The 23,778-nt window shown below is 48.3% G+C and overlaps 1 protein-coding gene across 3 annotated transcripts; it reads right to left on the bottom strand.

The window, feature by feature from the left end:
- Window positions 1-1,279: 1,279 nt before the first annotated feature.
- RNPEPL1 (arginyl aminopeptidase like 1) lies at window positions 1,280-23,737 on the bottom strand. Of its 3 annotated transcripts, none has more exons than XM_090053208.1 (11): window positions 23,173-23,736; window positions 15,165-15,305; window positions 14,429-14,580; window positions 13,893-14,009; window positions 12,252-12,487; window positions 9,796-9,909; window positions 8,704-8,816; window positions 5,966-6,074; window positions 4,803-5,099; window positions 4,463-4,605; window positions 1,280-3,642 (listed from the first exon to the last, which is right to left on the bottom strand). In XM_090053208.1, exons 1-11 carry the CDS (start codon window positions 23,719-23,721, stop codon window positions 3,370-3,372), a joined length of 2,244 nt encoding a protein of 747 aa, XP_089909334.1. In that variant the 5' UTR covers window positions 23,722-23,736; the 3' UTR covers window positions 1,280-3,369. The 3 variants fall into 3 exon arrangements, 2 of the variants coding, with proteins under 2 accessions (XP_089909334.1, XP_089909335.1); XM_090053209.1 differs by having other exon boundaries at window positions 4,803-5,030; XR_016443117.1 differs by having other exon boundaries at window positions 3,508-3,642; window positions 4,350-4,605; window positions 23,173-23,737.
- Between the last annotated feature and the right edge of the window lie 41 nt (window positions 23,738-23,778).

The raw sequence follows: 23,778 nt of genomic DNA, 5'->3' as shown, positions 1-23,778 counted from the left end.
GCCCAGTGACTGAAAACTGAGCCTAGAAAAATTCAGAATAGAAAATTTGTACAAAAAAGAAAAGTTTACTTTAGTCCAACCATGCAGTTGGTCCAATCAAAGATTTCACCCCCCAAAAATCTTTGCCTCTTGCGTAATTCCTGGCCACAGCATCAATCTAACATGACGTAAACCTGGAGGTAATTTACCATTGTTGTAACTTATGAATGAACATAGAAGTTTCTCCATCGTATGCAATGTTTAAATCAGGCCTGAGTGTCTTACTAAAACGAAGTATAGCACAAAAGTCATGAAGTTGATATACCCCAGACTCTGATTCCCCCTCTGGCCTCTGTCATGCAGGAGGTCAGCCTGGATGATCATAGGGGTCTCTTCTAGCTTTAAAAATGTCTTCATCTGTGTGTGTGTGCGTATGTGTGTGACAGAGAGAGAGAGAGAGAGAGAGAGAGGGGTGTACAACAACTGGCACAGGACCCATAAGATTTAAAGCCAAGTCAGAGGCTGCTTGAAGAATTCTCTTATTTTGCAACAGCAAAAGTAAAGCGAATCTATCACAAAAAACACACTTGCAATTTTGTTTTTATCCCTTTGAAATAAATAAAAAACACGCATCTGTTCCCAGTGGGATCTCATGATTTGGACACAGAAATATAGAGTACCATTGCTGAAATCTTACCATGTTTCAGTGGGACAGTGGATGAGTCTCATGAAAATAATCCCTCCAAGAGCTCTCACAGAGATCAGGATGGAAACACAAACCTGCACCTTATATTTGTCGCTCAAGAAAGATCTGTTGGTTTCAGCGAGCATTCCCCCCTCTCCTTCCCAAAAGATTCATACACTCCCTGCCCCTAAACAGATCTAAAAAATAACACTTGTGTTCACATATGCACGTCTGTCTCTTTCCAGAACTCTCTTTCCACACGGCCCAAGGACAGCTTCTAAAAGCTACGTGCACTGTACCCCATGCAAAAGACAATGACTTCATTTGCTCTTCCACCTGTTTATAGTGCTCCACTGACTCCATGAAAAATTGCAAAACATTTTGGTGACAAAAATTCTGATCAATGACCCTAAGTTAAGACTATGGAAGATGATCCACTATTCTTGTTTCAGCTACTTTCCATAGACTGCTTCTCCCTTCCCCACACGATCACCACTCTCTCGCTCTCATTTTCTATCTACGCACCATTCTCTTTTATCTTCTCAAGCTCTGAGTGCAAAGCTCCCCACTGTATATAGCAGGGAAAATGTAAAACAAACAGTCAAAAAGGCTGGATGTGTCACAAAGCTTAGTTTAATCTGACAATCAATGTAAGGCATCAACGTAAATTAAAAATTTCCACCAGGGTCATATACAGTTCTCCCATAAAGTAAAATGCGATAAAACAGAGGCCTGGGGGTCCATACAAGGCTAGTGGTTACTGGTCATAGCCAGGCTGGCACTGCTGGCGGCGGTGCCAGCAGAGGCAGTAAAGGAAGCAGAAAGGTCAAAGGTCAATTTGCACAAATCCATCACAAAGCAATGATGAAGAAAAGGAAAAGAAATTATCTGGAAAACACCATTTCCGCCTTCTCCCATTCCCAATGGAAAAAGAAAAATGTTAATTTCATTAAAAGAGGAAAAAGTGGAGTTCTCAAGCTCCCATGATGCTGCTGGTGCACTTTGGAAATTACTGAAGTGCTGTGGAGGCCTGAGTTTATTATTGCTTAATCTCAGTTCGTTCCCAGGCTAAGGCTAATGTGAAATCCATATTAATTTAAAGCCAGAAGAGCAGATCCAGTAACAGCACCTAAATCCCCATCTAGATGTGGGTGTAAACAAACTCTGCTCGGTGAAATACCTCCCAAGTTTCCTCTCCTGCGCTACGTACACCTTCATAGCAGCACCACCATCTTCCAACAAAGAACAGGACAGCTTGTCACTTGGTTTTCCCTTTGCTAAGACTACCCTAAAGGTTTTAACTTTGCGTTCAGGTCAGTTCTTTTCTACCGTGGTAGAAACTCCAAAATGCCTTTAAGGAGTCATCAGAGAGACGCCAAGACCGTCCGTGTTTGAGGACAGCAGAGGTTCTTTAGACTTTGAATTGCATTGCTTGCATTGTGTCTTTTGTAGGGGTTGCATTAGAAATTCCACATTTATTTCTGGTGTAAAACTATCAATAATGCTTTGCTGATCCTCCTGCTGAGGCCTCAGGGAATGCAAAGTGGAGGGACTCTCTTTTTCTACACTATGCCTGCCTGGGCCAGTGATGCCAGCAGCCAACGCTCTGGCACTTCTCTGTCTTCAGGAGGCAGGGTATGGACATGATTAGAAGAGATCAGGCTCTAGCAGCTGCCAGCTGAATAGCTTCACATTCTGCAAAAGGAGGCTCCCTCGTATGAGGCAACTGTCATCAGACCAAGGGAAATGCAGAATGGAGATTTTATCCTGGCAGCCATCTCTGCAGATACAGCACAGACAGGGCATTTTTAAAAATTAAACAAAAGGTCCTATTTCTTATTCCCAAAGAGCCCAGATGGACAGAGCACAGGCCATCTGGGAGACTCTTTTGCTGTGCATCCCAGGACAAGACTGAGGATTGTGGCTGAACTTACCAAAAAAACTAAGATTCAGGAATCCCAACTTCCATTGAAATCAATGAGATTTGGGCAACTAAACTTCATTAGACCCATCTGAAAATCCCAATCTAAGTGTCTGCTCTTTGTCAGTCCTAATCAGTGCAAAGGGGAGACTGAGGGTAGGGCTGGATTAAGGTAGGATTTTAAATCCTTCACGAGGTTTCCATCCTCTCCGCAGAGAAACCCGAGTGCTGTGCTCAACTGGATTCCCAGTTATCCGAACATTAAATTCCCCACCTCTCAAATCACACATTTCTGTCACAGTAAGGAGCACGTGGTAAAAACATATTTGCTCTCACTCTAAGTTCTTCAGAGTAGTCCTTTCCTTCTTAGGCCTCTGGCCAAAGTCTCCATCAGCCTGACTTTTGACATACGCTCCTCCCCAGCTACAAATACACAGCAAGCGCTATGTCACCTTGGGCTAAAAAACACCCCCACAAAAACCATCCATGAAGGGCCCCAGGCAGCAGAACTGTCCACCTGCAGTGGGGAAACAACTCCACCATGCATCGAATCCAAACACCCACCCACTAGTGTCTGCTCACAGCTGGACGAGATCCCTGAAACCTGGCAGTGTTACTGTGGCAGGTACTTGAAGGCACGTTTGCGTTGTGTTTGGGGATTTTCAAGAAATCCAGTTGCAAACAAACTGCAGCAGCAGGGCTGAGGGAAAGGAGGCGGCACTTGATATTTTAACTCTGTTCTTGTCCCCCTCCTCAAGCTTCAAGCCCGACGTGAGCTGGTGATCTAGGCAGACACGTTAACATCCCTGAGTGAAATGGCACCATTAGTGGCCTCTGAGGCTTTGTCCTCAAGCACCATGGCTGGTGTGTCTGTGGCGACTGCTGTAGCGTCTATGGTGGGAAGGGGATTCAAGCCCTGTGACAAGATCTGCTGGATGGTTTTCCTCAAGTTGGGGTGCAGCTGGTTTTGGGTCTGGTAGAAAACTTCTAAGGCAAAGGACTTCAGAGTGCCAGTGCAGAGGTCCTCATACAGCGGAATTGTGTACATCCGAGACCTCTGCAATGAGAATACAATGGGATAACCGTGTACGTAAAGATGAAGAGACGTGGGCACGCCAAGAGCATGCCCAGACAGTCCTTTGTGACCAAGCAAGTATTACATCTCTTCAAAAGAAAAGTAAAAAAAAAAAAACCCAACAACTAATCAAACTACTTACCTCACTTCAATATGACAACCTTTATGGATATGACAACGGGCTTTTTTTGGACTGTCTGTCTAGCCTAGTTAATTTTACTATTTGTGGACAAGAATCGAACACTCATAGATTTCATAGACATTAGGGCTGGAAGGGACCTCAGAAGATCATTGAGTCCAGCCCCCCAGGGGCAGAAGTCAGCTGGGGTCACAGGATCCCAACAAGATAAAGTAAAGGAGCTTGAGAAGCCTCAACCCAGCCTCAAGTGGGCAGGTACACCCAGAACAAAACCAAATCATCACACAAATTTGGAAGTGTTGATGGTCTCTGCCCTGGAGATCCCACACCTGGAGAAACAAAGGCTGTTGCAAGACAAGACTGGATGCTGGGGACAGAACTGGCTCTGGGGTGAGGAGCCAGAACAGAATAACAGACAATAAGATTTGCCTGCAGGTGATGCTCTGTCCAATCCTTCGTCACAGAAGGAAGGAGCTGAACAGATCATTAGGACAATGCAGAGCTCTCTCATTTCAGCAGGTGATCCAGGCACAGCCCCTTTGTAACACACCTGAGCTACACTTGGCCAGGAAGCAGAAGTTCCAAGGTCTCTTACACGCTGCATGTCTCATGCACGTCTCATCCACCGAGAGGTACAGTGCTTTTTAATCCAGCAGTTAGTACCTGGTTTTCCAAGAAGCATCGGACTTTGTAAAGATCAGGGTAGTAGTCATTTCGGACTACAATCTGCAGCCAGCGGATCCGGATCTCTGCATTCATGGAATCCAGCTGGGAGGAGTAACTTTCCGAAAGCTTTTTTATCACCTCTAAAGAGACAAACATACGCACATACGGAGAAACAGCTTGTTACGAGGCAGCTTCTTGGCAGGTTTCAAAGAAATTAGACAATAGTGGATGGTAAGTTAGACTTGGGATGGGTGTTATGGTGCTAAGTGAACAGGGCAAACTAAATAATGTCTTCTGTACCAAGTACATTTGCCTACCACACCGGTGCAGTACTCACCATGGGGCAGTGGTGACCCATCCAGCAATCTGTCCAAGAAAAGCACAGTTTGGAACGTCCTCCATTTTGTGATGTCAACACTGCTGGCGGCAGCAACAGCATCCAGAGGCTCAGTGGTCCAAAGGCTGTAGAGTGTCTCCACTGGTCTGGTCAGACTGGATCCCTGAGATAAGTCTGGCTCAGCTAATGGAGGTCCTGTAGCATTGAGCCAACGTTCAAACTCCAGTCCTGGAATGAGGAGCATCAAAAATGTCGAGCAGGAGTCTCTGCAGCTGGCTTGGCTTTTCGGGACTGCTTCTAGCATAGTTAAGAGAAGTTCTAACAATAGCAAATCAGAGCAACCTATAGTCATAGCAAAATGGTAGGAGGCAAACTCCCAATACTGAGACCCTACTAGTTTTAGCAGTTACCAGATTAGACCATCACAAAAGTAACGTGATTTCCCCCAACGCTACCCAAAATGAATTCTAATGCTTGTTCACTACGGCAACAAGCACTCGAGAAGTATTCCAGTCAGAAAGGCAGACGTGGCCTTGTAGATCCAGCTTGCTCTCAGGTACCCCTGTGTGTTTGTGTCCAGCTCTCCCAGTAACTTTGCAACCTCACTTCTGAGAAAGGTTCAAGGTGGGATTAACATGCAAGTAAGCAAGAGGGACAGAGTTTCTGCTCCGTAGAAAGGGAGACAAATGACTGTCCCAGGAGCGGGAAAGCAGCAGATTTCAAAAAGCACAAACAAAATCAGCAGCCAAGACCAAACCAACCTCCAGATACAGTGCAGAGCTTGACAGACAAATCCATCTGCAGAGTAAACAGCAGATGACATGTAACGGAAGATCGGGTCTGCGCACAAAGGATATCAGGGAAAACCACCCTCTGCCACATTCTGTGGGGGAACCCCTTATCTAAACTCTCCATGTATTTTAAGAAAAGATAACATTGCTGTTCTACCCTCTTTCTCTAGACTTGATGATTGACATTATAAGCAGAGTGATAACAGCTTCAATTAGAACTGTTCAAATGTCAAAGATGAGTCAGTACGGAAATCAACTGTTTTTCCTCCTCAGATCGAAGCACTTTCTCCCACATCCTCTAATCCAAGCCCTCGGCTGTTCGTTCCAATATTATTTGCCTTAAACAGTTGACTAAACCATGTTCTTCCCCACCTTCTTTTCTCTCAACGCACTGCTCTTTCAGCTCTGGGAAAAAATTCAGGAAAGAGTCCAGAAGATCCTGGGCCACAACACTAGTAAATTTGTATTTCTCAATGTAGGCCTGAAACAGAGTGAAAGAATAAGTTATGGTTAAGATTGCAGCATGTGTTTGCTGAAGAATGACTGAGCCCAGTGTGAAAATATAGCGCTGGGAAAGCAAGAGGAGCTATTGGGTAGCTATTAGCAGCCAGTACTAGAAGCTAAACCAAAATACAAAGTAAAGGGAAGGACTGTTGCGGAGAAAAAATACTGCAGTCACAGAGAGGCTGCCAGTTCAACACAAACCCTAATACACTGGCATCTCAAAGAAAGGAGACAAAGGATTTCTGTACGCTTCGCACTAGTGACAATCAGAACACACACTGGTCACTATGTTATCCACCAAACAGTATGGACTACAGAAGACTTAAAGATGCAGCTATACATACAGGTTTCCCTCGATTTATGTGGGTTTGATTTATGCGAATTTGCTCTTATGCAATGACCCTTTTCATATCTGAAATTCATTATATGCAAGGTAAATTCACTGTTATGCGATCGGCATAGGTGCGCTCTCCCCTCCCCCAAGCAGGTAAGTCTGTGAGTTTGTGAGGGGAGGGGAAAGGGCCGTGAGCAGAGGGGAGGGGAAAGGGCCATGGGGCTAGGGCCCCACTCACCGCAGCCCGTGCTGCAGTTGCTCTGGGAGCGGCTGATGCCAGCGGCTTGCAGTCGCTGGGCTGCACTGTGCTCCAAACCCCCTGCGGCTCTGCTTCCCCCAGGGCACTGTGGCCTGAACCCCTCAGTGCGGCATAGCCCAGAGGCTGTAAGCAGGCGGCATCCACTGCTCCCAGGGCTGCAGCAGGGGCAGGCAGCAGCCTGCAGCAGGATGAGAACAGGCTGGGGCCAGCAGCCATTGCAGGCTCTTCCTGGCCCTCAGGGTGGGATGCAGCAATGGGAGGGAGGCTGCTGTCACCCCAAAATTCACCATAGCCCCCCCCCTGCAACCTGCCCTCCCAGCACCGCTGCTGAGTGCTGAGAAGAGCCTGGTGCCACTGCTGGCAGCAGCCTGTCCCACTGCAGGCTGCTGCCCACCACTGCTGCAGCCCTGGGAGGAGCAGATGCTGCCTACTTGCAGCTGCTGGGCTGCGCTGCACCAGGGGGTTCAGGGCATGGTGCAACCCAGCAGCTGCAGGCAGCTGGCATCAGCTGCTCCTGGGGCTGCAGCAAGGGCTGCAGTGAGTGGGGAGAAGCACAGCAATGGAGTGAGTAGGGAGAAATGGGGTGAGGGGGGCTGCCACCCACCCCAAGTGCCGCAAAACCTTGGTGCTGCCCCTGCTGCAGCCCCGGGAGTGGCAGACATTGCCAGTTTGCAGCCACTGGGCTGCACTGCGCCCCTCTCCCTGCCCCTTCCCTAGACCCAGCCTCACTCCCTCCCTTGCCACCGTGGGAACGCATCCCTATCTGCTTCACTGTAAACTAGATTGGCTCGATTTATGCGCCATTCCCAGGGAACACATCTACCGCATAAACCAAAGGAAACCTGCATTGATGGATTACAATGAGAGAAAAAGATACAGTTGGCGGTAGAAAGAGAGAGTAGTGAGGTATCAACAGTGTAGAAGATGAGAAAAGAAGAGGTGAGAGAAAGAATAATAAGCTTTGTCAGTTTTTAAAGCAGACACAAGTTTCTACAGTATTTGCCCTGGTGCTCCTAGACACCAAGGCTACCGCTGATAGAATAAGGGTGCCTTGTACAAAGAACGCTGACTGTTGAGTTTGCCAGCCACACATGCTCAATATTCTCCGGGGGAGTGAGGGACCACATAGTGACCATTGAGCAGCTGTTCCATTCAGGGGCAAATGCCCTGATTTTAACTTTCACTTACTTTGGGATAGGACAGACATACAAAACAGCAACCATACACAGTAAATCCCAATCCTTTAATAATAAATTATTTGTGTATCTGTCCACACACCCCATAGAGACTAAAACCAGGTAATTCTGGCAGCAGCTAAACCAAGGCTGTCCAATGGGCAGCCCAGGGACTACACGTGGCCTGCAAGGGGTTAAATTGTGGCCCCACATTCCCACGCAGCCACCTCTCCCCCACCACACTGGCTGCAACAACAGCCAGTGTTGCTGGGCACCTGCTCCATCTCTGTTGCCTGCCCCCATCTGAGGGGGCAACACAGCACAGGAGGCAGACAGTGAAGCGCACAATGCAGCACCATGGTAAGGGTGGGGACACCACGTGGGCCTGTAGCTTACCCTGGTGCGGCCCACGTGTGGTCCCCACTGGTGCAGCTTACAGGGTATGCAGTCCCTGGATGGTTAGAAGTGGACAGCCCTGAGCTAAGCTACTCTGTGAAACTTCTTCCAATGGCTTGGAGCCCAAAACACAGATAACAAAGATGCATTGCTCCTCAGACGCACTGTTGATGCAGAAGTCACCAGCGACCACATCACAGCATTTTAGCTCAGTCAGAGTGAGAAGCATGGCCACATTCACCAGAGAAAGCCAAGAGAAGCCTCTCTCCCAGACTCTCCCAGACTCACAGTAGACAGAGTCCTATTCTCTTGTCTCACACCAGCTGCCTTCCACCCCCCACCCCACCACTTTGCTAATAACAGTAAAACCTGCCGCAAAAGGAGCTAGAAAGCAGGATAGAAACATCGATACACAATAAGTAGGCATGCAGTCAGTACTAACTCTAAGGAAGGAGTCAAAGTGTTTGGGGTCTCCACACAGCTGCGACAGGTAGTGAACGAAGCAGTAGCCCTTCTCATAGGTGAACAGGTTCATCAAATTACTAGGATTCACTCCTGAAAGAAGAAGAAAAAACCAAACAAACCCAAAACAGTATTGCAGGGCACAGTATAGCCTAGAACATTAACTGTGCTAAGCACAACATTCTTATAGCTCAAGCCATTTCAAATTTCAGACCAGGCTCTAAGGCTTCCCTCTTAAGGGACAATTCTTTTCTCAGTCCTATATTCAGGAAGCTATCTTCATACTTCCAGAACCACTCTCAGCATAGACCAAATACTGCTTACTGCACTTTCAGGGACTCCTGATATACTACAAATAGAGGAAGCCGAAAAGCAGTGGAAGTACTACTAAATTTAGACATGCATTTCATTTTGCCCTTAGGTTAGACTAGGTTATAAATTGCTTGGTGGTCTGGTGCTTTTATGTCCACCTTCCTCAGTGACGCAAAACAGAAAGAAGCACAACATATCAGATTGTTGACAAAGATGAGACTGAGCCTCTACCGTCCCAGAGCTGAATTAGTATGCAATTTAATGTGTACACACATATATATTTGTGTGCCTGCATATAGCTACATGCATTACAGATGGACACACATACACTGCAACCAGCACTGCAGCCTATACTTGAGGTTGCAAAACAGATGGTTTCCGTTATAACCACTTGTTTTTCACACATTCAAACTTTCAAAAACATTCAACTTTCAGGACACATTTTCCTGCCTCGATTCTGCCCACCAGTAAATTTATTTTGGAAACTGAACAAAATCCATGGAATGGTCTGCTTTACAAAAGTTAAACAATACATCCTTTAAGCGAACATAGGTCTAAACCGAAAACTGCCTGGGGACATGCTGGATGTTGGAGACAAGTTATTTGATTTCCTGTATCTTGTTTTCCAAATTAAAGAGACTGAAAATATAAGCCAAGAATTCTTAAAATGGTGAGTCTAAAGTTAGGCTTTTAAGTCAACATTGCAACGCATAAATACAGGGTCAGTTTTTTAACACAGCACATCCAAGACCAACAGTACCTGGCTCCAGCTTCACCTGAAGCTTGCTGACAGGGTTGTCTTCTCCAAGGAGCTTCATCTGTCTGTGGAGGGCGTCAAGACGGAAGGCAGTTTCCAAGCAGGTGAAGGCAGCACCTAGTCCAGGGAGACCAACAGACAGTAAGTGCAATCTGCTTTTGAGAGGATATCTATATAAATGGTATGGACACAGACCCAAGACTTCCGAAGACGTGATGGGCAGAAGGCCAGCAGGAGAAGTGTACAGGCGGATAATTCCTGCATTTCCTAAATCCGGCTGCCCATCAGACAGAATGAAAAGGAACTGATCAAGCTGGAAATGTCAGAACTGTTTTCATCCTGGGTATCAGTCTCACTGGCCCACAGGAGAAGGGCACCCAGACAATCCAGGGAACAGACAGATGCTACTAGAAGTGTGTTGCTAGTACAATAGTGGGCAGCACCTCTATCATAATTCAGAGCCGTCAAGCTGTAACAGGGAATCCCAACTCTGTTAACTACATACAGAGGCGGAGTAGGACAGGAGAGCAAAGTCCTCAGGAGAGCCGGACTTTCACAGCTCACGGGAGCAGACCAGACGGCTGCAGCAGGCAGCCCCAACAGAGACTCAAGCCTTGAAGCCTGGAACTGCTAAGAAGCCGGGGAGGGCTGCACATTAGGCTGAGTGGGAACATCTGAGCCCATCATTGAGGACTGTGGTCATGTCACCAAAAGCAGCCACATAAGCCCAGTCCCTGAGCTGGGTTGGCAGTTCAATCAAAGGAGCAGACAACAGCCGGCTGCCAGTGAAAAGGAGGTACCCTGAGGACTTGGGGAGAATTAAAGCAGGACTTTATGATGAGGATAGTTGTAGGAAATTGTAGCTGAGTTACAAGGTGGTTAACCCTTTGGATTCTAGTTTTCTCCTATGTATTCACGTTTAATACCAAAACATTGTGTGTGGCTGTAGGGGAGGTCTGGAGGCCAGGGACCAGAGTGCCAGGAGTACTCTCTGCTTGGGAGACCAGCTTTGATCAGAGACGTGTGGGGCTGGGCTCCAAGGAACCCAGGGTCCAGAGCAGCAGACTTGGGCTGAGGGAGCTCAGCCAGATAAAAAGGGCCAAAGCTGAGAAGGCTGAAGCCTGGACAAGGGTTTGGTCCCAAGGGTCTGAGTTTCAATTTGGAACCAAGAGATCCTCTACAGGGGACAAAATTGTCTAAAGGCAGAAGTTAAAAGGCAATGTCAAGCAAAAGATATCCTCTCAACACTTCATACATGCTAAATTAGTTGCAACCACATGGAAAAGACCCCTGTGCATCATTGCACAGCAGCATTTAAACAACTGAACAAAAGATTACCGTGAAATCCAGATGATGCCGATAATTATTATGCCCTTGTGTAAATAAGTCTGGGGTGTTATTCTAGCCATGGTGGTCCAAGAAGTGTCAAGGGACAAAGCTTTTTTGTGATATCTTTTATTGGACCACCTGTATAGTTGGGAGAGCTATTGGACAAGCCTTCAGGTATCAGGTGCCCATCCTCTATTCTTATACAAGTTGATAGAAATCACTTCTTGTCATCATCCTATCTCAGAAAACAGAGATAGAAGAGCTCCATCTTTGAGGAAGGGACAACAAGAGTGCTTTAGAGGCATGTCAAGACTTCTGGGCAAGACGAAATCAATTGAGACCACATACAGAGGACATGCAAGCAGACTGACTAATGAGTGGGAGACAGAAGACAAACTCGGTGCACTCATCTACTCTTTCTCAAGGAGAACAGACAAGAATAAGCCAACTAAATTGAAAAGCAACAAATTTTGGATTCACTTTTTTTTAAAAAAGATATAGTGAATTTCTTGTTAGTTATGTGCTATCAGAGGCCAAGAGTTTAGCAGAATTAAAAATATATTTCCAGCTACAGGCATCCATATATTTCACAGGATACATTAAGGGGCATACATCCTCTGGCTTCCCAGCCTTAGCTAGCCACTTAGAATATATGGAAAAATATTCTGCAGCTTGTTTTGTAAGTAACTTCTATAACATTTCTTATTTTTTTGCCTCTGACGCACTTGGTCAGATACTGAAATGATGAGCCACCAACCCAATTCAATACAGTATTTCCTGCGTTTCCACAGCTTGTAAACCCTTTGGGCTGTCCAGGTATAGTGCGCTATACTGGGTATGTCTTCAATGCAAAGCAAAACAAATTCACAGTTGAGAGCGCTACACTCACAGCCCGCAGTGGAAAGAACGTCAGCTTTTATGACACACAGGTGCTCCCAACACTAATATTTTATACTGGCAATATGAAATCTCAGCTTAATCTCTTGGGGCTACAAGAGTCAAAGCTTTGCTAAAAGCCTCCTTCATCCTATTTCACTTAAAGCTTTAGACTCCCTGAGCCCTCCTCCTACAGGTAGGTGGAAACACAGGGTAAGCTATACACATCAAAAGAAAAAGAGCCGCAGCTATACCATAGGTCTCGGTGGTGATCCGTCGCTGTGCATACGTGGCCAGCCCCTCACTTAACCACATCTCCTCCCACGTGGCATTGGTGACCGCATTGCCAAACCAGCTGTGGGCAACCTCATGGATGACATCGATAATGAGGAATTCATCACTCTCCAGAATGGAAGAAATGATGAAGGTCAGGCATGGGTTCTCCATGGCGACAATGGGGAAGGACGGAGGAAGAAAAACAATATCATACCTGGAATTAGGGAAGGGTGAAAGAGAAGAAAGAAAAGCCAACAGATTTAATTCATTCACCTAAAAGCTCCACAAAAGGATTTTTTTTTTGAAAGAAAGGTCCATGAAGAGTTTCAAGATTTTACTTGCTATATTTACTCTTTGTAGAATTCCCTCTTTGTAATATTCTTTATTTCCATCATGGATGACCTAACTAAAACATGAGTCATTTCCTATCCCACAGAAAGCTGGGAAAGTTGAAACAGAGACATTTCCAACTCCAAGCAACAGAAATGAGTACTGGCAAATGCAGTGGAAATGCTTACTACCCTGCTAACTTGTTGCCCACAATATGTCCCAGAATAACTGTATTTAAAAGACAAAATGAAGCAGAAAAGATCTTTCCTTGTAGTAAGCAACTGAGCAGCAGCACTAGACTCATGCCTGCTCACTATTCTGCTCCCTGTAGATCACATGCCAATTTTATATTTGCCCAGTACGCTACATTGCCTGCTTTTACCATATTTCTTGCATATAACGCACAACCCAATTTTCAGCAGCTGGTTTCTGGAAAAAAGGTGCAAGGCGTATGCAGACAAATACGGTATTTATTTTCAATGTATTGCACAGGCTACACACATCTGGATGAAGATTATACAGCAAAGCAGTTTAAACAGTGGAGCATGGTATGTGAAACAAAATGAGACAGCAAAAATTGGAAAAGTCGTTTCTCAGCTTAGTTGTGAATTCAGAGTCTTCTGGGAAACAGGGTGTAAACAATTATACTGATTACCTGCTGGGCATATCTGTAATTATACTGGCTGCTTGTTATGAAAAACTACCGGGAGATTCTACCATTCAGAAGAACTGGTTAAGGCAAGGCAGAATCTAGTTAGTCCAGACTATCTGTCACTTTCTGGAGGGCAATCAACCTTGCCCTTGTTCTAGATCCTTCAGCTTTCACTGAAGGTTGAATCCACTTAGTTGATCTTTACTTCTCATTTGAATGTTTTGTTTTATTTTATTAAGTATTACGTGAGGTCTACACAATATGTACTTTTAAACATACTGAATAGATAACATGATACTGAACGCTCTACTTCCAATGCATGCTGCATTGTGTTTACATCACTGAATAATACTTGTAAGGGTTGAAATATCCTTTTGGAAAATTAGAAGCTTCTTTTATACTTTGTTTGACCCTTGCCCTTGACCACTACCAAACGGACAGCCACTTCAGAACTCAAGACTCTCCAGCCAGCTACCTATCCCCATCACATCTACTCTGGAGATGTACATCAAGTCTGCCAGATACAGTGACCTTAATGGAAGAACTGTGTCCATTTTCTACATCACTTTGACCGTATCAGGTGTATCCAGAAGAATTCCATGAAACTCACCTACCCCATATATAGGGGCCAACTCACCTTCCCCATATATAGGGGCCATATAGGCTTTCTGCAGCACTCAGCCAGTGCTCCACCATACCAGACAGCTTGCTGATGGCTGCTGGCAGCAGGCAAGGTTCTGCCCACACTCTGCTCCTGTCAGAGAAGAGAAAAGTCAGAGCTAATGACTAAATGCACAGATGTAATTCCCTCTTTAAAAGAAAAGATCTCTATCTTCCTACCACACTGCTGTTTCGGCAATAAGGTCTCAAGTTGGGGTAAGTACTCTGTTGCTCAAGGCACTGTACGGAGTCACAGAGATTTCACAATTTAAGAAAGGGACAATAAACAGAGTAACAAAAACATATGTTTAACCCAGCTCTTCTAGTGCGGTTCTGTGCAATTTGGTCTAGCCAGGCAGAGCTTTTACACTGTGAAGGATCACAGTTATTCAAGCTGAGATTGCAGCACGATCTGTTCTGTTAACCCTGATGCAAGCTTCTGTCTAAGTTCCCTGCCAGTCCCTCATACAGATATACCAGGATAAAGAAGAAGCAACTGACTGCCAATCTCACCTGGGACCTATGTCTGCAGGTATAAGGTCCCCCGCCACCAAAGCCACCAGATAGGCAGGAACTGGGTACTCCATGTAAAACTGGTATACACCCTCCTGTTCTGAGTAGGTACTTTGGGTGGCACTCATCAACACCTGGATACCAGCAGGAGCCTGAAACACCAACACACATATGCTTAAACTGGCTCAGACTAAAATGACTGGAGATTGAGAGGTCAGAGGATAGAATTCAATGATTGAGAAAAGTTGCATATAAAGTTTGGATTTTTTTTTTTTTTTAATCTCTGGCACAGCTCTCTGCGAAGTGATTATACTGGAATATATTACCTAATGGTAGTAAAGACTGAATACACCATCATGCTTATTTCAGATGTACGCTTGTTCCACACACTGAGTAGCTCCAGCTAGCCGGGGGATTACATTATTTGGTACTGCCTTTACAAAACTATTTGCTCCACTTTCAAGAACAGTTATGAAAATAATTGAGAGTACGACCCTCAAAAATCATAACTGGAAGCATCTGGTCAAATCCGGCCTATCCTAATATCCACGTCTGAACTGTTCATTCAACATGGAGACTACTGGAATAAAAAGCTGGAGGGGAAGCAGAATTGCCTCAAGGTGGCTTCTCTGGGTCTCTTCAGAAGACCCAAAATCCCAAGTCTGCAACCAGATGACTTTTACTTTGCTAAAAACAGCAGTGCTCCAAAAATGGTTCACACCACAAAATTACCTACCTTGACAGTAGCTGAATAGGTACATTTTACTGCTGGCGTGTCAAAGCATGGAAAGAAGGACCGGTTACACACCGAGTGGCCCTGGGTGAAGACAAATGGCTTGGCATTGCCATAAGTTAGCTCCGGATCCAGCCACCAGATCTGTTGGAACATGGAAAAGAGACAAAAATCTAAATCAGGGGCCAGGAAAGGAAGCATAAAAAATAAAACATGATATTAAGAGATGCAATAAAGAACCAGAGAGTCAGTAATCCTCCTCTCTCACTCCTGGCGTAATGCAGTTTCCATTTCACGACTTCTTTTCCTGGCTGTGAGTTTACCATGAGCACCCCAAACAGGATCATTTTCTGTGACCATCTAGTTTCACACTGCAGAGCTCTGCATAGATTGATGCACTTGGTGAATACTGGTGAACTCACCTCCCAAACCTTCGTTTTTAATTTTAATAAAAGTGACTGGATGACACACCAGTACGGCAAGCTTCAAAACATGGATTTACAACACTGAGCATCATCTCTGGTTCCTAACACAGGGCTAGCATACTGCTGAAATGCAGTCACCAGAGGGAGGGAGAAGGGCAGCGCTCGAGCAATCTTGGGCTGAGATAAACCTCAACCCAAGTTCCTCTTTACTACAAGTGGGGCTGAGGGTGGTACCTACCAGGTTTCCTCAATTACTGATGCTTAGGCATGGCCTTCTTTTCTTTTTTTCCCTGCCTTTGCCACTCTGTAACTTTTCCTCTATGCCTGGAACAAGCATCAGGGGCAATTCCTACGTGGATTTGCAGCCATCTGCTGGGGGCTTACAACCGCCATGTACTGCGGGGTAGCTGCTGCGTTCCCTTCTGCAGTCGTCTCCGTTTCAGCAGCCACTGAATAATTTGCATTAAGGAACTGGCAGTAGCAGCCCCGCTGCTTAAGCTGGAGGGATGCATCCTCTTCTTACGTCAACTCTCACACCATTAACTGCCCCCCCCAAAGAAAGAGATTGGAAGCCAAACTGTATAAAGGTCTGCCCCTCAGTGACTTATTGACACAGCTCCTCTTGCAACTCTCTTGGTGCTCCTATCGCAGAAAAGGTCAGGCCTACAAAAATGTGATATATTTAGTTGGCCTTGCTGAAGAGCTGTGTCCTTCAGGAGCTCATTCCTTTTGTTTCTTTGAGGGGCAGATGGGATCAGTTGTGAAAATACAGAGATTACTGCAGATTACATAGGAGGAGGAAGACATGCCCCATTCTGCAGCAGGCAGGGAGGGGGGTAACTAAGGGTTTATTAGCATGGAGATACCAAGAGGAAGTGCTCTCCTTCTGGCACAGGAAAGAAAGAGAATCAGGAAGCCAAGCAGGACTGAGAAGCTGGCTCTTATTTATGAGCCATCTCATAAAGTATGCATGTTTTCAAGCAAACCAGCCACAAAGAGACTTCTGGACCAGGCTGAACAAAGCCTCAGGGCCAATCCTCCTGCCCCTCGGGACAAGATGGAAACAGTTTATGCATCGACTATGAAGCATCTGTCCTCTTCCTAATACCTTTGGCTATGGCACAGGCCACAACCATACAGAGCTGTTTCCACGTGTACATGCAACAACGATGAAAGCTCCCCTGAAATACTTATAAATAGACTTGCTGTTGAGTCCAGGCCGTGTTTGGGAACAGCACCAGAGGCAGGGAGATGGAGTAAGAAAAGTCTGCAGAAGTGGCAATCCATACAGGAGTGCAGAGAGTGGGGCATGGACTGGGGACAACGGGGATAGGGGGAGGCCTGAGGCCAAAATGACTCATTTCAGAGTGGGACCAGCCTGGGAGCGGCAGGAGGAAGGGTGAGGGAGGGGAAAGATGAAAGGAGACACGGCGAGAGGTGAGGAATATGGTGCTGTCTGGCCCTCAGTGCCACGATCCTTCACCCCGCCAACAAACCTGCACCGCTCGCTCAACCCTCTGGCTTGTACAATTATAGGCAGAAATAAAACAGGAACAAGGTCCCATTTTCTCTCCAAGGAATTCCCACCCCCCAATGCTCTGTAACAATAAAAGACTTCAACTTCATGAGCTGCAACACAGTTAATAGTTACAGATATGACCTTGCAACATCTTTTTGAGTCACCTAAGCCAAAAACACCTTGCTACAACCAATGCACACAGGTCACTCCAATTCTTTTCAGAAACATCTTTCCTGCTCCATCAGCACATCCTACTAGGCTCTCCAGTGCTACCAGGGTGGCTCAAGCAGCCTCCCTCCTGTGAACACATCACCCGTGCTCCTCTCCTCCTTGCCACCCACAAAGTGGGCAGCTCCCATGAAATATCTCCACGCACCTCACCTCCCCTACCCCAGGGAAAGTAGAGGGAGTGGCGGCTTTGCCCAACTCCTCCCAGCGAAAGACAGACGGCTTCTGATCGCCTGGTGCTGCGAGAGAAGTACAGGAATGGATGATGCATCTCAAGCAGCCGGTGCAGAGCATCACTATTTACTAAACCAGGTCTGTCTTTGTGCTGATTTGACGCGTGCCAGTCGGACAGCTGAGCTTGTTGCGGTTTTGAAGCCCACCGTCGACACTGTTTTGATTTTCCGTCAAGCTGCGAAGAATAAAGCCAGCCCCCCACTACCCCCTGCAGGGCTGGCATTCAGCCGAACAATATGCTGTGCACCACTCCGTCAGATAAGGATCTCAGACGGACGGGAGGAAACTCATGCATGATTTGGGAAAGCGAGACACATCTGGGAAGTAGGGAAGACTTAGGGGGCACTGAAATAACATCACTAGTGGGAATGATACAAAGGTCTCCTGCTGTCTGAGCACCGCGGACCTTGATTATAACACCAGGACGAGGAAATTCTAACCGTTTTTATAACCTCAAATGCCAACACCAGCTTATCCCACTGTCATAAAAAGAAAACAGTAGTGGCAACAACACATTCATGGCCAAGTCAGAGGCGCGTCGCTGCTGGAGACTTGAAACACGGACAGAATTCACTCTCATGGACAGCAAAGAAAAGCCTGCTACAAAAAACCACTTGTCGGACTGGAAGGCTAACGGGGTCGGCTTACCCTCACTTCAAGATGCTCCGCTTCTGTATTCAGCCTGCACACCACTAAAGTAATGCTGGGCTTAATGCAGGTTTGCTCTCAAAGCACAAAGGTGGCACACGACACCACTCAGCAGGGAACTGGGATAGTCTGTGCAAGGCAGATTTAATCTCCCAGCTGTCTTTCAATGTCCATTGGCCACAAAAAAAAAAGAAAAAGAAAAACTTGCTCTTGCCAGGCCTGCATGAGAAATAATGGACAGCTGCACAAGAAATCCAGACTGCTCGAGCCAAGCAGATAAATGGAACAGGATTCCAATTTATTCCATACCAATTTCTATTCTCTCTACCTCTCTTACTGCTGACACCTCTGGTGGCTCGAAATATTTGACAGCATGTCTGAGTGTGCCAGGAGCCCAGAAGACCCATCACAAGAAAGGTTCTGCAAAGGCTGAAAAGATCCAGGGAAGCACAAAGAGGGTGAGCCTTGCAGCAAGGAGACATCTCAAGAGCTATGATTTACGCAGCCAGTAAAGAGAAGAACGATTTAAAGGAATTTACCCATTTGTTAAAACCAAGGAGGAGCAAAAATAAATCAGTCCTCCTTATTTCTGTGAACATCATTCATTTACGAATTAGGAGTTCAGCCCGAGGCTGAAATAGGACTGTGGAAAATGGCACCAGGAGGCAGTCCAGATCCTCTGCAGTCTTTTTAGCTCCAGAGAAATATTATCGATAGCATAGGCTAAGACAGGGCAGGACTGAACTGGAGTGAATGGAGGGCGCAGATTTGTTCGTAGAATAGTTACAAAGGAAATCTGCTGCCCTGGCTTGCTTCCCTTGCAGACCCCCAGGCGTCTGCTCCTATTTCTCGGCATCGCTGCGAACGCCTGGAGAAGCAGGTGCTGCCGCAGCATTATTCGTACGACACTACATTGTGTAGCCCCGTTCCAACAGAAGGTGCAAGTGCCAAGGGTACCAAAAAGACTTCAAAAGCAAAGCCCAGGATGACGCAGGGCTTGCTCACTCTGTCCAGCAAAGACCAGCACAGGAACAGGAAAATGGAGACGCTGGATGAGGATCTACTCACAGGAGCCAGGCATTCTGAACCTAAACCCGGCATGATAAAGCACTGCGTCCAGGCCCGAGGACAGAAGTTTGGGCAGAACAAAGCAGCCCACTTCTGAGCAACGCGAGACAAGCGTTCTGCACCCTCCATTGATTCCCAGGGCCCTGCGACTTCTGGTCCTGAATCAGGACCCAGCTGTGCTCGAGACCATTCCCCTATCCATGAGCCACCTAACTGCTGCCCCGTAACACAAAGTACGACCACCAAAGAGAAAAACCAGAATCTCATTCAAGGCGATTAAATTCTAGAATGAGCTGCTGGGGAAGTCAGATAAAGATGCGAATGAACTTTTTTTGCCAGCTGCAAATCTTAAGCATTTAGCAGAACCTTCCCAAGAAAAGAAGGGCAAAGACAAGCTGGTTTCTTCTCGCATCTTCGGCAGAACCAAGACCAGAATCTTCTTTGAGATCCACTGCCGACCACACAGAGCAGGTGCACCTTTTAGTGCCTGGCGACTCCCCTGGTTCAGAAAAACATGAAACAGGAAGCGCAGAAGGGTGACAGCCTGTACTGTCTCATTTTGGCAATTTTGCTACCGAAGCCAATTTTACTTTCTCTTCTCATGGCAGTGCTGCGCTACAAAGGACAGCACCTTTACAACCAAAGGAAACAGGACTTTCAGTCGCAAACATGACAAACTGTATTCTGGTTCAGTCTAATTTGAAATGGCTAAATGACTTTAGACCACCAAAGACTCTTGCAGAGTTACAATCCAAGATCAGGCGTAGATCGAAAGACATCTAGTAAAATTACTGCTACCCGGAAATCTGTTTCCCCCCCCACAAAAGTGTGTTTAATTTACTGCAGTAAACTGACCTGTCCAGTTTTCATTCTCCTTAGGGAATCTGCCAGAATGTAAAATAAGGTTTGTAATTAAAACAGCTGCACATGCCAGTCTCACTGATATTGTGATCAATGATTCTGTGATCTCTACAACTCGATGCAGCGTATTATCCTAAATCAACAAGGTAAGATAGACAGAGTTAAGTCGCATCAGATATGATAGCAGCCTCAACACTGCCATTCTCGCAGAATATTTTTAGAAATTGCATATTTTTCTACTTTGCAAATATGACCCAAGCCAGCAAAAAGCCTTCGCATAATTCTCAGCACCACAAGGAAGTAGATACTGAACTTCACAGCCACACCGAGTAAAATGTTAATTGCTTAAATGAGTGGCTTATTTTGGTTCTCCTAACCCCTCAAGGGTTCGAGATCACTTGGATACTACCTGCAGGGCCAGGGTCCGGATGACATGAACATGGGATTGACAATGAGCAGGAGCATTTCTAAAATACCTCGATGATGCACAAGTTTGCTCATCCCTGCAGATTAACCTGCCTTCTGGGATGCACGTGCTCAGCTCCCTGGTTACAATCCATTAGAGCTTTCTCTAAACAACATACACTCCCAATAGGATGTATTCACCATTCTTTCCCCAAAGCCGTATACATTATTTAGTAGCCACGGTGTGTGTTTAGCTGTACATTTCTATTCATGCCTGAATTGGATGTTAATGTAAGCATCTCACATGGAGCTCCTGGCCACAGTGCACCAGGCTGGCTACACAAAGCACACTTCATGCAAACTTTAGCAAAGTCCACAACAACAGTTGCTTTCTAGCAAATGTCTGCCCTGCGTTTGGGATGGAGACGAGAGAAAAGGGATTTTCAATTCCGATTGTACGCTACCAACCAATGACCACGTTCAATGTAAGGACTTGGAAATGCTGAGCTGCTCATTGCCACAGCATCCGTGGACAGGGGCATCAAGTTTTGAAGATGAAAACCAAGAGAGAACGAGCGTAGGTCAGTGCACATGTGGCTAAAAACCATCACAGGGGCTGGCTTCAGAGCAAGGCTTATCACCACCCAGTCTCACATCACAAGCTACTTCCTCACCGAGTGCACAGAAATGTCACACGCTGAGACGCCGCTGAGTGGGTCTATCAGGAGCACGCTGAGTAGGAAGGGGAAAGCTGCTATTTGCCCACAAGCCGTCTGGCAATCAGAGAGAGAAAAAAAAAAAGAGAAGAAAGTAGCAGAAAATGCTGAGTTAATGCAGTCTTGAACACTGATCCACACACAGACTGACCGAATGGAGAGCGTATCGGTACAGGCCAAAAGCACCAACAAAAACCAGCAACACAGTGAAAATAAAGAGCCTTATGACTTTGCACTGGGCAGGCCTGCTCTTGCTCCGATTACTTCCCTCCTGTGGTCACTTCTTCCTGGGTCAGCCTCTCTCATCTAACTTAGACAGTGAGCTCCTCCGACTGCCCTGTCTGCCACGTGATGCCTCACACAGCAAGTTAGCTCCCCTCCCCATATTAATAGAGGGGGCTACTGGATACAAATAAAAGACAAAACAGGGATGAGAGTGAAGGTTAAAAATGAGCGCACCGAGGAGGAACACCAAGCAGAGCACACTGGACAGTGCTCCCAGGCCCTCCAACAAGGAGCTGGTGGACACTGCCCAGTGAAACCCTGCTTGGGGGTGTGGATGGGCGAGGGACAGGAGAGGGGCCCGCCATCCCCGCAGGTCATCCCGGCCAGAGTCTCCTTCCTGGTTAGTGCCAGGAGAAGGCCGAGCAGGAGGTCCCAGGACTCGGTGGAGCCTTGGATGGGGAGTGTAGAAATAAAAAGGTGCAGGGGAACAGCTCCTCAGACAGAAGGCCACGTGGGGTGCACCTAAAGAGCTACCCGTGCTCCCGCGACAATCTCTGGATGCTGAGAAAGAAAGAGGGGCTTGTCCAGCAGGACCTTCCCTGCCTGCCACATCATCCAACTGTGCATCCACCCGACCACAGAACCAGAACCAGATGCCCTCTTTCACCCCCTCCACAAGTCTAGGGGAGCAAAGAAAAACACCTCCAGCGAACAGCCACCAACCTCGCTGCTGGAGGGACCAGTTCAGCTGCAACCTGGCAAGAGAAGCCCAGGCCCAGCTCCCAGGACCCCGGTGCGGGACACAGAGCCACCTGCCAACACGTGCTAGGACCTCAGTGGAGGACATGAAGCCACCTGCCAACACGTGCCAGGACGGGGGTGGGGGACAGAGCTACCCATGAACATGTGCCAGGACCCTGGTGGGGGACATAGAGCCACCCGTGAACACATGCCAGGATGTGGGTGGGGGACACAGAGCCACCCAACAGCACGTGGCAGGACGTGGGTGGGGGACATACAGCCACCTGCCAACTTGCGCCAGGACCTGAAACAGGGGATACGAAGTCACCCAACAACACTTCCCAGGACCAGGGTGGTGAACACGAAGCCACCCACCAACATGGGCCAGGAGTGGGAACACAGGACACAAAACCAATCGCCAACACGTGCCAGGACTGAGCTTGGGGACACAAAGCCACCTGCCAGCACATCCCAGGCCCGGGGAGGGGCCACAGAGCCACCCGCCAACACGTGCCAAGGCCGGGGTGAGGAACATGAAGCCACCCGCCAACACGTGCCAAGGCCGGGGAGGGGGCACAGAGCCACCCGCCAACACGTGCCAAGGCCGGGGAGGGGGCACAGAGCCACCCGCCAACACGTGCCAAGGCCGGGGTGAGGAACATGAAGCCACCCGCCAACGCGGGCCAGGACCCGGCACCGGGGATACGAAGCACCCAACGGCACGTCCCAGGGCCCGGGTGGGGGGCGCTGACAAGTGCAAGGAGCGGGGCCAGGGATACGAAGCCGCCTGCCAACACATGCCGGGACGCTGTGGGCCCGCGCGGGTCAGGGCCACAAGCCCGCCCGCCAGCGCGTGCGAGGAGCCGGGTGGGGGCCACTCAGCCCGGCCGTGCGAGGTGGCGGACGCGAGGAGATGAAGCCCGGGCCCGGGCCGCACTCACCGCGGGGCCGTCGTTGGCCGTGAAGCGCACGACGATCTGGAAGGGCTGGTGCGGCGGCAGCGCGGCGGGCAGCGAGATGGTGAGGGCCGAGCCGTAGTCGGAGAAGGGGTCGAGGCGGAAGGGCAGCGGCACGGGCGCCGCGGGCGGGTCAGCGAAGACGGGCAGGGGCGGGGCGGGCTCGGCGCCGGGCTCGGGCTCGGGCGCGGCGAAGGCGAAGGCGCAGGGCCGGGCGGCGGGCGGGCCGCGGCGGTAGGCGGCCGAGAGGACGCGCAGGGCCGGGTGCGCGTCCAGCACGAGGGCGCGGGGCCGGGCGCGGCGGGCGCTCAGCTCCAGCACCAGGCAGCCCGCCAGCGCGCGCGGCGCGGGCCGCAGCTCCAGGCCCAGCTGCAGGTGGCGCGGGCGGAAGAGCCGCGGGCTGCAGGCCGACGCCACGTCGGCGGGGGGCGGCTCGGGCGGCGGCGGCGGCGGCGGCGGCTCCGGCCCGGCCGCCGGCCCCTTGCGGCAGCAGCACAGGCCGGGCGGGCGCGCAGCCGGCGCCGCGGCCGCCATGGGGCGGGGGCGGGGCGGGGCGGGGCGGGGGGAGGCGGCGCCCTGGCATCCCTGGGC

The sequence above is a fragment of the Crocodylus siamensis genome, chromosome 6, assembly GCF_052110815.1.
Source record: "Crocodylus siamensis isolate JL-2025a chromosome 6, ASM5211081v1, whole genome shotgun sequence".
Taxonomy (NCBI): Eukaryota; Metazoa; Chordata; order Crocodylia; family Crocodylidae; genus Crocodylus; species Crocodylus siamensis.
This window is presented reverse-complemented; position numbering and strand designations above follow the sequence as displayed.